This window comes from Macrobrachium nipponense, chromosome 25, assembly GCF_015104395.2.
Source record: "Macrobrachium nipponense isolate FS-2020 chromosome 25, ASM1510439v2, whole genome shotgun sequence".
Classification (NCBI taxonomy): Eukaryota; Metazoa; Arthropoda; class Malacostraca; order Decapoda; family Palaemonidae; genus Macrobrachium; species Macrobrachium nipponense.
Genome location: NC_087214.1, coordinates 35512836 through 35530984, shown reverse-complemented (window position 1 = coordinate 35530984; position 18149 = coordinate 35512836). Strand labels below are relative to the sequence as shown.

The 18149-nt window shown below is 38.4% G+C and overlaps 1 protein-coding gene across 3 annotated transcripts in view; it reads left to right on the top strand.

Moving 5' to 3' along the window:
- Nucleotides 1-18149, top strand: part of LOC135199354 (protein SCAI-like) — a 114897-nt gene that overhangs the window by 8448 nt on the left and 88300 nt on the right. For 2 of the 3 annotated variants that reach the window (XM_064227320.1, XM_064227319.1), the window contains exons 2-4: nt 14512-14709; nt 17281-17391; nt 17789-17885. In XM_064227320.1, the coding sequence (XP_064083390.1) occupies nt 14512-14709; nt 17281-17391; nt 17789-17885 (406 nt within the window). The remainder of the gene's footprint in view (nt 1-14511; nt 14710-17280; nt 17392-17788; nt 17886-18149) is intronic. The other variant, XM_064227321.1, reaches the window with a different exon arrangement.

The window sequence follows — 18149 nt, the reverse complement described above, 5'->3', positions numbered from 1 at the left end:
ATTCTTAATTTTATAACCCTAGGCATTTACAGAACTCCTGTAAAGGAAAATAGAATATATATATGTTACACTCTCCTCTACTTTTACAATACAACCTAAGCACTACTTCAACAGTACACACACCGTAACCAGAACGATACAGATACTACCTTAATATCCGCATAGCCCTCTGCAAGAATCCTTCCCTACTCAACGCTGCGAGAGAGAGCATCGGCCACAACGTTGTCTTTTCCCGGGACATGAGTGAATTCTAGATTCCATTCCTGCAACATGAGGCTCCAACGCATCAGACGTTGGTTTTTATTTTGTATCTGTGATGAAGGTCAAAGGGTTATGGTCAGTCATAATCTTTATAGGAGTTCCTGTGGAAGAAAGATAGATGGAAAAATTATTAATAGCCAGAATGAGTGCGAGTGTCTCCTTCTCGACCGTCGAATACTTTCGTTGAGCGGAATTCAATTTCTTCGAAAAGAACGCGACCGGGTGAGAAACCCCTTGCTCGTCGTTCTGTAGTAAGACCGCTCCGACACCGACATCACTTGCGTCAGTGGCAACGCGAAAAGGCAGGTCGAAATCCGGAGCCCTTAAAACGGGGAAACTAAGAAGCACACCTTTTAAACACTCAAATGCCCTTTGCGTTTCAGGAGTCCAATTAAAAGGAACAGTTTTCTTCAACAAATTAGTGAGCGGATCAGCGATGTCAGAAAAATTCCTTACAAATTTACGATAATAACCAACTAGACCCAGGAATTTTAAGGCACATCCTTTCGACACTTTGGAATGGAAATTTTCTCAATGGCTTCCTAACATTGGCTTGTTGTAGGCGCCACCTTACCGTCACCAAACCTCATGACCTAAATAGCTTACCTTCGCTTTGGCAAACTCACTTTTTTTCAAATTAATTACCAATCCGGCCTTTTTTAAGACCTCAAATAAAGCCCTAATACGCTTTAGATGCGTTTCCCAGTCATCGCTATAAATTACGATATCATCAATATACACAACGCAACCTTCCAAACCATAAACCAGTGTGTTCATTAAACGTTGAAACGTAGCGCAGCGTTCTTCATGCCGAACGGCATTACACGGCATTGAAATAACCCTTGTGGAGTCACAAAAGCAGACAAGGCCCTGGCTCGTTTTGATAAAGGAACTTGCCAATACCCTTTTAGCAAGTCAAATTTACTAATAAACTTTGAATTTCCCATGCGATCAATACAATCCTCAATACGAGGCAAGGGATAACAATCACTCTGCGTGACTTCATTGACTTTCCTATAGTCAAAACACAAACGAAAATCACCATCAGGTTTTTTCACTAACATACCGGAGAGGACCATGGGCTTTTACTGGGCTCTATTAAACCATGCTTTAACATATAGTCAACTTCTTTGGCTACTACCTTATTTTGTTTAAAGTTTAACCTATAAGGGGACTGCTTGGATGTGGCATTCCCAACGTCCACATCATGTTCCAAAATAGATGTCCGACCCGGTACCTCTGAAAACAATTCTTTGTAAACAACCCATAACCAATTTTCTTAAAGACCTTCGTTTCTCGCTACTGAGATGAGAGACCAAACCATCAAATTTCTCCAAATAATTCTTATTACTCGACATGCAAATTTCATTATCACAATTATCATCTGAAAAGGAATAAAGATTATTATTATTTGAAACATCGTCCGTAATAGTGGCTATTGGAATAACTTTCTCTCTTCCCTTATATGCTTTTAACATGTTCACATGACACAATTGGAAAGGCTTCCTTCTTTCCGGAGTTTCAACCAAATAATTTCCTCACTAACTTTCTTCAAAATTTCCATGGTCCAGAGAAGGAAGCTTTCAAAGAATTGCCCGGCAACCGGCAAAGTACCAAAACCCTATCACCTACTGCGAAATTACGCACTTTAGCCTTTTCTATCAAAAAAGTATTTCATCCTTTTTTGACTACACAATAAATTTTCTCGGGCAAATTTCCAAGCCTTCGACAATTTGTCACCCAAGTTTGTCACATAAATCCAACAAACTGATGTCTGGGATATCACCTTCCCAAGATTCCTTACCACATCAAGAGGACCACGCACACAATGTCCAAAGACCAAATCAAAAGGTGACAAACCTAAGGACTGACTTGGAGCTGACGAAAAGCAAATAATAAATAAGGCAATTCCTTGTCCCAGTCGGATCCATGAGTTAAACAATATTTCTTTATCATTGACTTCAGGGTCTGATGAATCTCTCAAGAGCACCCTGACTTTCTGGATGATATGGGGAAGAAGTCACATGTCTAATGCCCAATTCATTCATCTTAACCTTTGAAATATTTACTAACAAAATTAGTCCCACAGTTCTGACTGAACGACCTTGGGCATCCCAAACCTAGTAAAAAAGTTGGTTAGTACTTCTACAATTTTTTCACTCTTAATTGTACGGAGGGGAATAGCTTCAGGATAACGAGACATTTTATCCATTATAGTGAAAATATACTCATTCCCACTACGAGTCCTCGTGTAACGGACCCACAACATCGATAATTACCTCTTTGAAAGGCTCGGAAACCACAGGGATGGGGCACAAAAGAGCTTTAGGAACAGGTTGATTCGGCTTACTGACTTTCTGGCACACATCGCAACTATTAACAAACTTCTTAACGTCTGCTTTTGCAACTTGGGCCAGAAATAGTTCGCGAAGAGTTTGCTGGTCGTCTTATAAACACCAAAATGCCCAGCCAAAACCACTTTCATGAGCCAACGACATCAAAGCATTTCTGTAAATATAAGGGACCATTATTTGTCTTAATATTTCATGTTCCGAGTTACCAGCCTCCATCGGCCTACTCACCCTATACAAAATATTCTTAATAATTCTAAATTTAAGTACAGTCAAGTCCGACTCTTAGCCTGACTCTATGGGTAGGTCGCGAAATTCATTTTTCTGGGCTTTAACAAGCTCTTCCACAGTCCAATTCGGATGATCCCTCAAAATATTAATATCTCCTACAATATTACTACTACGTTCCAAACTACTCAAATCTACATCAGTGCAACGTCAACAACTCTAGCACTAGAACGCGTAACTACTGCTACTTCTGGATTGATCAAAATTGGACAAGTCTTATTCTTAAAAGCCACGTCATTCCCCAAAACAATATCAACCTCTTTGACAGGAAACTTATTTACTACTGCCAATTTCAAAATTCCTGAAAAAGAAGGACATTTCAAATGAAAATTTCCAATGGGGTAAGACTCGACTGACTCAGGAAAACCAGACAGCAAAACAAACTCTTTATAATCAAAGCCAAAATCTTTAGGTAACGCATCCCGTAAGATCAAGGACTGGGCCGCCCCAGTATCCCGCAAAATCCTTACTTCCTTTTCAATGGGTGAATTGACCGACGACACTTTCCCACTAGACAGATACCTCTCAAAACAGTCTGATAGTCATTGGTCACTTGGTCTGGTCGGGACAGGATCTCTTTCTTTTCTACCGACTCCCATCACCGGTCTTCCTCTAGCCTGCAATGATTTTTTGAAAGCAAAGCAAGAACTCTTCAAATGCCCTTTCTTATTACAATAAAAAACACGTTACCTTCTTTTTCCACTCTGGATCATGGAACCATAACCTCTCTTATCATTATAAGCAGAGAAACTTTTATCACTATTAACAGGTTCCTGTGCCCTGAATTGATTCTTATTATTTATGATTAGGCCGTATAAACGTCTTACTCTTATTATAACCACCTCGACCTGTCCTATCCCATTTCGGTTCTACACTTGTCCCTGATGCTCCTAACTCACTCTTGTGTGACAAATAATATTCATCGCTAGCAATAGCGGCTTCCTGTAAAGTGTCAATTTTCAGTTCCTCAAGGTGAACTTTTAACTTATCTGATACACACCTCTTGAATTCTTCTACAAATAACAATTCTTTTAATTTTTCCATGTCATCCACCTCTTTCGATTTAAACCAGTCTTCGGCAAATTGTCTTTTTCCCCTCGCGAACTCTACAAAGGTTTGGTCACTACATTTCTGCAAATTTCTGAGCCTTTGCCTGTAGGCTTCCGGAACCAGCTCGTATGCTTTCAACACGATAGCCTTAACATTTTCGTAATCTGATGACAAAGTTTCATCCAAAGTTACATAAACTTTTTGAGCCCTTCCTACAAGTTTACTCTGTATGAGAGTGGTCCAGTATTCCTGGGGCCACTGCAATTTGGCCGCAATCCTCTCAAATGACACAAAAAATTCCGCAACATTATTCTCTTGGAAACACGGCACAAACTTAAGGGCCTGCCCCAAATTGATGGCAGGCGTTACCAAACTACTCGGGGAGGAAGGAGGGGAAGAGGGAGCTGCATTTCGCATCTCTCTCTCAAACATTCTCTCTCTCTCTCTCTCCTCAGCCTTAAATCTCTCCAAGTTAAATTCTAAAGTTTTCAATTCAATTTGTTTAGCCAATACCTCTACAGACCCCTCAGTCTTGGGTGTTAATACCTCACCCTTTTTAACCATACTGACATAATCATAAACCTGGATTAACAATAAGCCTTTTCTAATGGATACATCATACTCCAACTCCAAATGTTGAGCTACTTGCTCCAATTCACTTCTGTCAAGCTCCGCAAGCCTTGCTTGCCACCCCTCTCCAGACAGGAGATCTAACACATTAACTGTCGACATTGTTTTTAAACAAACTAACTAAATATAAGCAACTCCAAACAACCAAACACGATGAGGTGTAAAAATGTTGTTTAGAGAAAACCAAGTAAAAATGTGTTGTTTAGAGAAAACAAGCCCCCAGAATTAACTTTGCACTTAGTGAACAGACAGGAACGTAAAATCCTGTCAAACGGTCGCCAATTTGTAACGGTCCTTTTCCTCGTTACTAAAAATTAAATAACTTCCTTACCAAACTCTGTTCACAACAAGAAACTAAGTCCACAATCAGTGGAAAATAATAGCTCTCAAATATTATCAAAGTGCAAAAATTAATCCATGGGGGAAAACGAAACACCACAAAAATACTTAAATTTAATACAAAAATATCTAGACAGAAGTTATTCCTGAACCTCAGAATACATATATTATTGAAAACCAATCACCCTGAAATATTCATAAAACAACACACTTACCCAATTAAGATAGGAAAAAGCAAAGATACATCCACAAAGAGAAGGGGGTTCAGACAGGAGAAGGCATACGGAAAGCAAGAATAACCTATCAAATACAAACTAAACCCTAGCGGTGGTTTCCCTCCTCTTAAACACTGGAGCTGTGGCCGTGATCTCCTTAATTATATATATAGGTATTTCTGTCCTCCGTAACACTGGAGTTATAGCCGTGATCTTTATAATTACTTATATGCCTCTGCGTCCAGAGACAAAAGTGAAGTGACAAAGTGATATTCCACAGGATTCACACATCAGCGATCCTACGTCCTCGAGGATGATCCTCCAAAAAACCCGGGACGTCCAAATCAAACCAGAGCCAAGGGCATCACAAAGATCGCCTGAACCTTCCAAAAATATTAATCACTTATACCTTGGCTAAGCGAGAGTCCCTCGACATTTACTGAGCCGAAGGTGAGGCAGGATGAAGCGTAAATCCTTCAAGAATAATCATAAATCCAAGTAGGCGATACATAGCAAATCCAAGTCACCAGGAGTAATAAGGCTCAGAGATCAACTGACTCCTTCAGTCCAAACAATCTCCGACCCAGCCACGGTGACAGCACCCCTCGCTCACAAATATATGGAAAGACAGAATGGTCATTAGTGGCAATTACCAAACAAGACAAACCACCGGGGAGGAGGAAAACAAACTAAATGGATAACAATAAAATTCATATACATAACAAAAACCAGAATAATAAAATAGCTAAGAATAAAATATCACAACAAAGTGACAGGATCAACTCAGTGAGTTTTCGGGCTTTTCCATCCCCACAAAGAATTGAGTCGTTCCTACAGAAGGTAGTAAAATTTTTAGCTCTCCAGGACTGCTCTGCAAAGGAATGGATGAGTCTTTTGGGCACTATCCTCAATAGAACAGTTCGTGACGCTAGGGAGACTGCATATGAGGAACCTACAGTTCTTCCCCAGAGCAAATTGGAACAGAAAGAAGTTTCCGGACTCTTTTGTGTTCCCTATCACACAGGAAATAAAAGAGGACCTGCAATGGTGGAAGTTAAGAGACAGACTTGCGAAAGGGAGATCCCTCCTCCCACAGAGCCCCAACTTAGTGTTCTTTTCAGACGCATCAGATCAAGGTTGGGGAGCGATTCTGGGGGAAAAAGAAGTATCAGGCATTTGGAATGCAGAACAAAAACAGTGGCATATAAATCAGAAGGAACTGACCGCCATCCACTGGGGATTGCTAAAGTTCGCGGACGAAGTTCGCAACAAAGTAGTGGCGATACACTCGGACAGCACGACAGCGCTCTCCTACATAAAGAAACAAGGAGGGACGCATTCGTTTTCTCTTTGTGAGACAGCAAGGAGCCTGCTGGTATGGGCGGATTGGAATCAAACCGCATTAATTCCGAGGTTCGTTCAGGGGAAACAAAATGTTCTCGCGGACGAACTGAGCCGCAGGAGGCAAGTACTTCTCACGGAATGGATGATGTACCCAGTGGTGTGCCTCGAATTGTGGAAACTCTGGGGGTAAACCTATGATGGATCTGTTTGCCCCAGCAAGAAACCATCGTCTCCCCCTTTACTGTTCACCAGCCCCGGACCCGAAAGCATGGTCGACAGATGCAATGCTTTTGGACTGGTCGAACAAAGACTTGTGCGTTTTTCCTCCATTCAAGATGGTGAGAGAAGTCATCAACAAATTCGGAACGCATCACAACGTTTCGATGACTCTCATTGCTCCATTCTGGCCAGCGCAGGAATGGTTTCCAGATCTTTTCGATCTGCTAGTGGATTGGCCAAGGTTACTTCCTCAGAGAACAGATCTACTCATACAATCCCACTTCAGGAGGTTCCATCAAGGACTATCCACTCTGTCTCTAACCACTTACAGACTGTCCAACAACTCTTACGAGGGAAGGGGTTTTCAAGACCGGCGAGAGCTATTGCACAGTGCAGAAGGGAATCTTCAAGTAAAGTCTATCAGGCAAAGTGGGCTGCATTTAGAGCCTGGTGTAAAGATCAGAATGTTTCATCTTCTAAAACAACTATAACAGAAATAGCAGATTTTCTTTTATATTTGAGAACAGATAGAAATCTGTCTACTGCGACTATCAAAGGCCATAAGGCGATGTTGGGATCGGTTTTCAAGCACAGAGGATTGGAAGTGTCGTTGAATAGAGATCTTGCAGATCTCATTAAGTCCTTCGATATAGAAAAACCCAAAGGTTCGAAGATATCTTGGAACCTAGATGTAGTACTTAAGTGGTTGTCGGAAACTCTGTGTGAGCCGTTGCATAGAGCATTGTTGAGAGATTTGATGAGAAAGACCTTATTCCTAGTAGCCCTGTCTACAGCTAGAAGAGTGAGCGAAATAAATGCCATGGACAAGAGAATAGGCTTTGCACAGGGTAATGCGGTTTGCGCATTAACCTTGGGGTTTTTGGGAAAAAATGAGATCCCGTCCAAACCGTGGCCTCATTCGTTCAGTATCAAAAACCTCACGGATTTGGTAGGACCGGAAGAAGAAGAGAGGTTGCTCTGCCCAGTCAGAGCTCTGAAATGTTATTTACAAAGGACAGAGAAAGTTTGGGGCCCGTCCGATCGTTTATGGTGTTCAGTAAGGAATCCGGCGCGCCCGATGTCTAAAAATGCCCTGGCGTTCTTCTTACGTAGCGTGATTGTAGATGCTCATTCACAAGTAAAAGAAACCGACCTTAATAAACTTAAAGTGAAAGCTCACGAGGTAAGAGCAGTGGCAACCTCTCTCTCGTTTAAACACAATCTCTCTTTGGACTCGATTATTCAAGCAATGTATTGGAAATGTAAATCAGTGTTCGCCTCGCATTACTTGCGTGATATTGAAACAGTATATGAAAATTGCAGTACCCTGGGTCCGTATTTAGCGGCGGGCACAGTCTTCGCCTTGAACGAGGTTCTTGAGTTTTTTAGGGGAGCCTGGATTTACTATGGATGTACTAGGAGTACCCTTCAGTCAAGTGTAGAGTTGGGTATTAATTTTATGGTTATGGTTGAGGTGATATGGTTTTTACTCTGGTAACATTTGGTGTTTGGTATTGCGCCCTGGGCAGGGGCATCCTTTGGTTGACCATGCTAGCCACGGACATTCCTTAGCTGCATGGGTCCCACTGTTTAGAGGACGAGCCATGGCTATACCGCCACGTCCCTATGAGTTAAGACGAGCGACTTCCAGAGGCAGTAATCAACTGTTCAGCTCTCTTAATAGGTAAGGAACCAACAAGCATCTGCATGGATGCTAGCACTAAATATATATTTTGTATTTATTAATTTTAAAAAGTTATGAGCATATCCATGGATCCCACCTCCTACACTGTGGGATTCAGCTATGTAACTACTTGGTAAGTTGCATACATAAAAAGGACTTTTTTTATGATAAAATAAGATTTTATGTATACGTACTTGCCAAGTAGTTACATGATCAAAGCCCGCCCTCCTCCCCTCACATGGATAATAGGGCATAAACAACTGATTTTCGTACGATGTTGGTTCCTCACTCCCCCGATAGTGGGCGGGGGGTGTATCACCTGACAAAAACAAACTAGCGCTTCCGCGAATTTAAAAAATTCTAGCTGCCGATGGTTTTAGAAACTATAGCTATGTAACTACTTGGTAAGTATACATAAAGTCTTATTTTATCATAAAAAAGTCATTTTTTCTTGCCTAAATCTTAGAGGTTACTTTTTTTAACAGCCAGTGATCAAAATGCCTAAGAAGTATGATATCTTATGCAGACTTCTACTATAGGCAACTAGTCTATCTCTGTCTCTCTCTCCTTCTCTTTCTCTCTCAAGAGAGCAAGATGTCTTCCTTCAGCTGTCTTTGTGGTTAGATTACCAAGCAAGATCAGCATACGTACTTCCTCTAACAAGAGTCGAGGTTCCCTTCTCACCTGAAATTTGGGGCTGCTACCCAACTCTTTATCCTGCTGACTGAACCTTGTCTGAGACAGTTGGAGGCAAAGAAGGTGGCAGGGTGAGGGAGATGACAGTAATAAATGGAATGATGCAAGACTAAATTCTATCCCAATCACTCCTGTAGCTGATGTAGCTTTTTGTTAGGCATCCATCCCCCTTTACAAGGAAGAGGTTTTCAAATATACTTCTCTCTTTTCTTTTCTTTACTTCTTTCCCCTCATAATCAGTCTGGAATTTCAACTCATATAAAAATTTCCAGCATGAAACTCATAAAGGCTTGCTTTCCCATAGTATTTTGACTTGCTTCAGATAAACCTCTCTAGATACTCAGGAGGGAATTACAGCAGTACTACAGCATTTCTATTACCTCTTGCCATCATTGTGCCTTTTCCTCATTGCCTGCTACCCTTTGGAAGATAACCAGACAAATTCCCTCAAAGCCTACTCCTTTTTTTGTTAACTCCACATGCTGCTATACTATCAGTCAGTGGATGCCCTGTCCCGTAACAGATGGAGAGTATAGAGAAATCCCTGCTTTTCGTGCAGAACTGCCCATAGGTTTTCTACAAGTGTGTGTCTACCAGGGGAAGTTGGCTGTCTTCTGCAGTTGGTCTTAGGTTATGTCTATAGTTGGAGCCACTGTGTAACAGATACTAATGGGTTTTCTCATCCACTTTTATCAAGGCAAACTTTAGTATACCTGCGGTGAAAGGCTGTCACTCTGGTTTTATGTAGCCAGTTCTTTGAAAGTTAAGTCGAAACTTGATTGGTTTCAGTTCTCCACCAGCTTAAGGTGCTCAGGCAAACGTCAGCCAGGTTCCTCCAACCCCCACCCCCCACCACAGACCCCACACTGCAGCAGTAACTGACCGAGATATGTAGAGCTGGTAATTTTTTAATGCTCTGGGGAGGCATGAAGTTCTAACATCCAAATACCGGTAACCAGGCAATTTTAACTGAAGGGCATAGACTGTCTCCAGCTTGTACCATGAATACTCCTAAGTACAGGCAGTACATGGTTATCGGTGGGGGTTCCTTTCCTGGGGGTGTGCCGATAAGTGAAAACCGCTATTAACCGAAAGTCGGCAATTTATGGCACCATAATGGTGCTTATGGCGCCGATAACCGGTTATGGGCACCATAAGAACCCTTATGGCATGAGCCTTATGGCGCCATAAGGCTTCTTATGGTGCTGATAACCGGAACTCGGCCCGTTATTGTGCCATAAATCGCCGATTTATGGTACTAGACAAGCGGCATAAAACCGGATCGCCGATAACAGGGGACTCCTAAGTAAAAGGCTCTAGTTTTTATATCAAGGGGAAATATACATTCTTTTAAATTGGTCATTTTTGTTTTGTTCCACCCAAGAGACCCTGTTCCCCTGTGCATTGGGGAAACAACAGAAATAACCAGTTTTATCAATCACCGATTTTAACACAAATCTTGTGGTAAACAAGCATGAAAATAATGCTTTGTGTTCTTGGCAAGAAATTATGTCATGTATTTAACCTTAGAATATCCCAAGCATTTATATGCATTACGAAAGCTTAAGCTGTACATACTATATATATTTTGGTGTAAGTTAGCAGAGTAAGAAATACTAGCTTTTACAAATAATGAACACACTTTATTAGAAGCCAACTTTTAAGATGATACAGTATTTCTTTAGTAGATTTTGTACAATGTAGTAAATTTTTTTAGAGTAATGTCCTTTTTTTGTGCTTTTTTGAATAGAATCATTTATTGCATGTAAACTATCAAAAACAAATTTATGCGTAGTGGAATTGCAATGGCAACATTTTATAAAATTAGGTTTATAACGGTATGTGATAGCTTCACAGCATGTACGATAGAGGAGTACCAGACGACTAGTGTAAATTATTCCTAGTTTATTCTTGGTGTCAGAACGGGGTAGGTCCTTTTTACTTTAAACTTCTAAAATTTAAACGCTGTTGGACAATCCCTCGATATTCTGCCTTTCATTCTTGACAAAGAGCTAATGAGTCAGTAGTAAACTGTTTTCTAATATTTTAAGATCAATAATAAATAAAGTGGAGTGCGTTCTTATTGGGTGAAACAGACACAGAGTAGTTGATGAGATACTATATTCCTACAGGCTGTATGGTGTAAATGCTTTTTATTTTTTTCCTACCTAATCACTTGTATATTTCCATATAGTACGTAATGCATAAAGTAATGCAAGAACTAGGACTAAAACTTTTACATCCCAAGTTATTTTCACATGTGTACCTGTTATGAACTATAACCTCTTATTTGACTTTGTAATGTCACCCAGAATGGTTTAACGATATCCAAGAACTGGGATGTCATTTGAAAAATTAAGTATTTATTCTTTTTTTCCCCTGTAACTAATATTCAAGAGAGTATGAAGTTCTTATAATATACTGTACTGTGGGGGATGCATACCAGATCCCCCTGCAAATAGTTTAAACCGCAATAAAAAAAAATGCCTAAAACTGCCTACTTTATTAGTTGAAACTCAAGAAAAATTCACTGAAAATGTTTTTACCTGTTTTTTTACAAAGTTTCATCACAAAAAGTGCATTTTATGAAGAAAAAAAAAAGACAGTAATTTATGGATATTTCTCATAGAAAAATAAAGTGAATAGGCGAATTTCTCACAAATATGGGGTAGACATGATCCATAGAGAAATCTGCAAATGCCAGACCGCGAATATGAGGGGTCCATCGTACTACTACTGAGACGGTATTATCTGTAGAGTCTAGAAATTTATAATTTGAAATGTTTCCTGTACAAAGTCTAGGATACCCATATTTTTAAATTTCCATTTCTTATTTCACTAAGTACTATAGGTACATGTTTAAAATATTGCCTGGAGCTTCTGTCTACTTATATATTAACCATTTACAGTGGACACCCCCTATTCGCGTTCTCCGAATTCGCAGACTTTCACCTTCGCGGATTTCTCTCGGGAACATTTCCTCCCATTATTCGTCAAAAATTTGCCTCTTCACGGTATTTTTCTATGAGAAATATCCAGAAATTCCTGGTTATTTTAATCAATTTCATCATAAAATGCACTTTTTGTGATAAAACTAGCAAAAAAAGGGATTTTGACTTTAGCGGTTCTCTGGTATTATAACAATATTTTACCTTAGAAATATGTAGTGCTAAAGGAACCTATTTCACGGAGTGACACGGCCGAGCCCAGAAAAACAATTATAATGATTTTTAGTGGGTTTTCTTAAGTCTTAACTAACAAAATAGGCTGTTTTCAGCGTTTTTATAGGAGTTCCAACTATTCGCGGATTCTAACTATTCGCAGGAGGGTCTGGTATGCATCCCCCATGAATACAGGGGGACCATTTACTGAATCCTTTTTTCGACTCTAGTGTTAGAAAGGTAATGTACTATTTATAGGAACCCCCCTTTTCCATCATTCTACTTTTCCTTTTAAAAAGAGACTGTGATAGCTCAGCGGAAAAAGCTTTCACTTGCAGTTTATTGTACAAGCTCTCCAAGATTTGCTTTCCGGAATATTTAGACCAAGAATTTAAATTGATAAGCAACCATCGTCTTGACTTGATTTAGTATGTTTTACAAATCCGACTATAGTAGCATGTCTATTGGGTAGAGAGTAAATTCAAGCTGCAAGGAACCTTAGGTAATGCCTACAATGCACTGAATGACATGTACTGATGGAATGTATTGCATGAAGTGCTCTGAATGCAAACTTCAGGAAATGTAGAACATTCTACAAAAAACTGCATTACTCTATGTTATATGGTTTCGGAGCAATAAATACTTGTAATGGTACTTGGATTTTATGGACATCCTGTAGAATGCCCACTGTATTCTCCACCTATGTACATTTCTAAAGGCAGTAGTATATACCAATGCTGTATTGAAGAATATACGGTATTAAATATACAACTAGTTTCTTACAGTATTAAAGAATAGTAGTGATACTGTATAACATTCATGCCTTCTTTGTCGCAGGGTTTAGTGTAAGTGTGCCTCACTTACAAACTGCAGGGCCTGCATTTAATTTTTGAGTTGGACAAGTAGGGACAAATGGCCACGATCTTTAAAAGCCATTACTATTACTTCTTTTGGCTCGAGCAGTGAACTTGGTACAAGACTTAGTTGATTATGTGTCACAGTAGCTTTGGAGAGAGAAAGAACCACAATAAAAGAGGTATTATACCTCCTCAGTGCCTGCATGTGAACTGGCCGGTGCAGCGGCAGAAGACGGCACCATAATACAGTAGACAATGTACTGTGCTTGGTTAAGGTCTTGTATCAAAGAAAACCCTTGGGCCTCCTCTGAAGAAGTGACCCTTGGCAGTGCTTGTACATCTTATGGATGTACACATCCTATGCATTGTAGGGCTTTCTTTTAATGGGATAAACTAGCAAAATAATTTCATACAAAAGATTGTCACATTTTTTATCATCTTTCAAATTTTATAAAGTGCATTATTGTATGTTAAAGTATAGTGCATAAAATGCACTATACTTTCTAGTGTGAATCTTGTTTGTAATATGCAACATTTTTAGCCCAACACCTGGGTTGTGTAATTGATAGGCTGCTATTTAAGAAAAAAAAAAGAATCTCCATTTAACAAACAATGCTATTTTGTTTTTGAGAAATTTTTTTGTCGATAGCGTCAGCATTCTTTGTGGATTCCTGTTTTTTCTCATCTCCCTCTTCAGCACGTACATAGTTAAATCTGGCAAATATATTAATGCGTATTAAACTTTGCAGCTACATGAAAAGTGAGCCCACAACAGTGGGAGAATGACTCTCCTACCATAGTTTGATTTTATTTATTACTAATAAATGAACTGGTATGAATTCTGTCATTGGTTTCCCCGGCAAAGACTGCTGACGATTGACGTGGCTATGATTTTTATCTAAGAAATATTATTTTTGAAATTTTTTTTTTATTAGTCTTTCCAGAAAAGATTAGTCTTGAATTTTATTGCAAAGTTTTACATATTTGGTATAAAACATGATTTGCAGTTGTAGTAAAACTAAGAAACATTATTTTTAACATTTTTTGTTAAAAAGTTTCATTTCCAATAAAGTTTCTCATGACTTTTCCTGTTAAATGTTGAATTTTTGGTACAAAACATGATTTGCAGTTATCAGCCATAAAACTATAAGATTTCTATGTTTACTTGCTTTTGTAGGCTTATATACATAGAATAAAAGAATATTCATTTTTCATACTTAGCAATCTAGTATATATGTAACAAAGTGTAATACTATACATACATTTATTGATTAGATTGCATTATATAAATGCACCAGGTCATCTTTGGCATGTTGTAGCAGTAGTAGACGATGCTTAGCAATTAGGCTTATTAGAATCTCCCATTCTCCTTCTGTCAGGCTTTCTTATTTTAGGTATGTCTACTCTACCTTTCAGATCCTTTTTTTCCAGGGACCTTCCTCAGTATGGTCACAAGCAGTGGCAAGCCTATTTTGGCCGCACATTTGATATATATACAAAACTTTGGAAGTTTCAGCAGCAACACAGGCAAATTCTAGACTCAAAATATGGGTTGAAACGGTGGCAGATCGGAGAAATTGCCTCTAAGATCGGCCAGCTGTACTACCATTATTAGTAAGTACTGTTGATAGTATATGTATTGTTGCTACAGTGTTAATAATTCAGTTGTCATTAGTATTGTCTCATTATCCTACTGACAAGGAGCAGTTATGTATATACAGGCAGTCCCCGCTTATGGGGGGGGGGTTCCATTCTCGGAGGGGTGCTGATAACCGAAAACGCCATTAACCATAACTTGGTGATTTATGGTGCTTATGGCACCTCTGTTAGGTATGGCACCATAAATTGCCGATTTTACGGAGCTAGACAATTGCCATTAACCCTTAAACGCCGACTGGACGTATTTTACGTCGACATTTTTTGTCTCTCGGGTGCCGACTGGACGTATTTTACGTCGACATACAAAAGTTTTTTTAAAAATTCGCGGAAAAATACTTTTAGGCCTACCAGCCGAAAACACTTGAATCACACGCCTTGGGGGATGCTGGGAGTTCACGGATCAAGGTGTTGTTTTGTTTACAATCGTTATGCAAGCGCGCAAGCGCAAATTTCTTTCTTGCCGCACTAAAAAGTATCTGTGACACATCTCGGAAATTATTTCGTCACTTTGACATAATTTTTTCCATTTTAAATTAGCCGTTACATGGAGTATTATATATGAAAATGTGCGCATTTTTATGTAGAATACAACAAAAAAATACTCATGATTGTAGCTTTTATCAGTTTTGAGATATTTTCATATAAATAACGATAAGTGCCAAAATTTCAACCTTCGGTCAACTTTGACTCTACCGAAATGGTCGAAAAACGCAATTGTAAGCTAAAACTCTTATATTTTAGTAATATTCAATCATTTACCTTAATTTTGCAACTAATTGGAAGTCTCTAGCACAATATTTTGATTTATGGTGAATTTATGAAAAAACTTTTTCCTTACATCCGCGCGGTAACTCTTCCGAAAAAAATCATACATGCGATTGTGGTAATGTTTTCACCATTTTAAATTAGCCGTTACATAAAGTTTTATACTATATGAAAATGTGCGCAATTTCATGCACAATACAACTAAAAACAACCCATGGTTGTAGCTTTTATCAATTTTGAAATATTTTCATATAAAAAACTTTGACTCTACCGAAATGGTCGAAAAACGCAATTGTAAGCTAAAACGCGTATATTTTAGTAATATTCAAGCATTTATCTTAATTTTGCAACAAATTGGAAGTCTCTAGCACAATATTTCGATTTATGGTGAATTTATGAAAAAAATAACATTTTCTTTACGTCCGCGCGGGTAACTCTTCCGAAAAAATCATACGTGCGATTGTGGTAATGTTTGCACCATTTTAAATTAGCCGTTACATAAAGTTTTATATATGAAAATGTGCTCAATTTCATGTAATACACAACAAAAATAGTTGAAGGTTGTAGCTTTCTCATTTTTGAAATATTTGCATATAAATAACGATAAATAGAAAAAAAACCCCGTTCAGTCAAATTTGACTCTACCGAAATGGTCGAAAAACGCAATTGTAAGCTAAAACTCTTACAGTCTAGTAATATTCAGTCATTTATCTTCATCTTGAAACAAATTTGAAGTCTCTAGCACAATATTTAAATTTATGGTGAATTTAAAAAAAAACTCCTTCCCTCTGCGCGCGGATTCTCCGCCACAAATCTCCGAAATGCGTAAATCCCATTCTCGGAATATTTGCTCCGTTTCATATTAGGCATTTCATAGAGTTTTATATATGAAAATGTGCACAATTTCATGTAGAATAAAACTAAAAATATTTGAAAGTTGTAGCTTTTCTTATTTCCGAAATAATTGCATTAAAAAAAATATATATAAAAAAAATTTGACATTCGGTCAACTTTAACTCGTCAGATATGGTCGAAAACTGCATTTGTAAGCTAATACTCTTACAGTATAGTAATATTAAATTATTTTGTCTTCATTTTTGAAAGAAATTGGAAGTCTCTAGGACAATATTTAGATTTATGGTGAATTTTTGAAAAAACAAAAAAAAATTTGTTTACGTCTGCGCGTTACGAATTCATTCATTATTTTGTGATATTTTCTCTTGTGTTTGCTTTTATCGTTTTACAATGTGTTATATACCAAAATGATTGCAATTTAGTTTACATTACAACGAAAAAAAAGTAACTTGTTACATTTGACCGTTTTGCGCACAGCGCGATTTAAATACAATTATATATGAAATTTCGTTTTTGCGCTATCATATATCGCATTATTTATATAAGATAATGATAATTTTTTTCATTTCTGATGGTTGCATACTAAACTTCAGGCAATGACAAAAAAAGGAGCCAAAAATGAACTCTTAATCTTGAAAAACTAAGCGCGCTGTGATTTTAAAAAAAAAAATATTTTTTCCGCTTCCGCGCTCACTCTGAAACGTCTCCGGCACACGGGAGACATTTTTTTTTACGCTTCGGCGTTAAGTTTGGTTAACTGAGACCGCCGATAACCGGGGAACTGCCTGTACGTTTATATGCTTTTTTTCTTTGTGAAAAATTGGTTCCATATTACTGAATGATCATTGCAGGTCAAATCATTTTAAATGAGGAATAGAAGGAATCTTATATTTCTGCTCTTTACAGCTTGAGAACGAGTGAAACAAACTATCTCAACGAGGCATTTTCGTTCTATGCCGCCATCAGAGGCCGAGCGTACTACAGCAGAACCAGTAAAGACGATCGCTCTGTACAAATGTAAGAACAAGTTTACCTGTACATACTACTACGTACTCAGTTACCTTTCTCTTGATGGAATTTCAGTGTCTTTCAGACTCCTTGTTGCAAAAACATTGGCTGTGGAACTTTGGCCTTCTTGCAGCCCCTAATGAAAAGTAACCTTTTGTTTGATGATGCTTTTAACAGATGAAACCCAAGTACATAGTACATGTCATGCATAACTTTAATATTGAATATTAATCTGACCTTGCAAGTGCATTGAATTGTGTCTCCTTTGTTATTATGAAATGTTTGAAGGTAATCCCATCATTCAAATGAAAACGTAAGCTAAAATTAAGTGTGAGAATTTTAAACTCATTAACCAATTTCTTTAAGTGTTACAGTATTTACGGTAACATAAATTTCTCCTTTTCAGGTCTGATTTAATGGTTAAGAAACTACGTTATTATGCCAGATTTATTGTTGTGTGTTTGTTACTGAAGAGGATGAAACTAGTTCGGGACCTTGTTAGAGTACGTATACACCATTGCTTATGTAGTAGTATTCAACTGTGCATGATAAATGTGAACATAGCTCCGTTTTATTTAATAGTAACATATATAGATTTTTATGGCAGAGGCAGGGAAATTAGAGCATCCAAAAAATATGCCAGCAACCCTTGGGGTTTGATCACTTGTCCAAAATATTGGCTTCTTTAGTCGTGCTACAAAGTACATACAGTGTTTCCCCCGTATTTGCGGGGATAGGTACCAGAACCCAAACACCCCTCCCCCTCC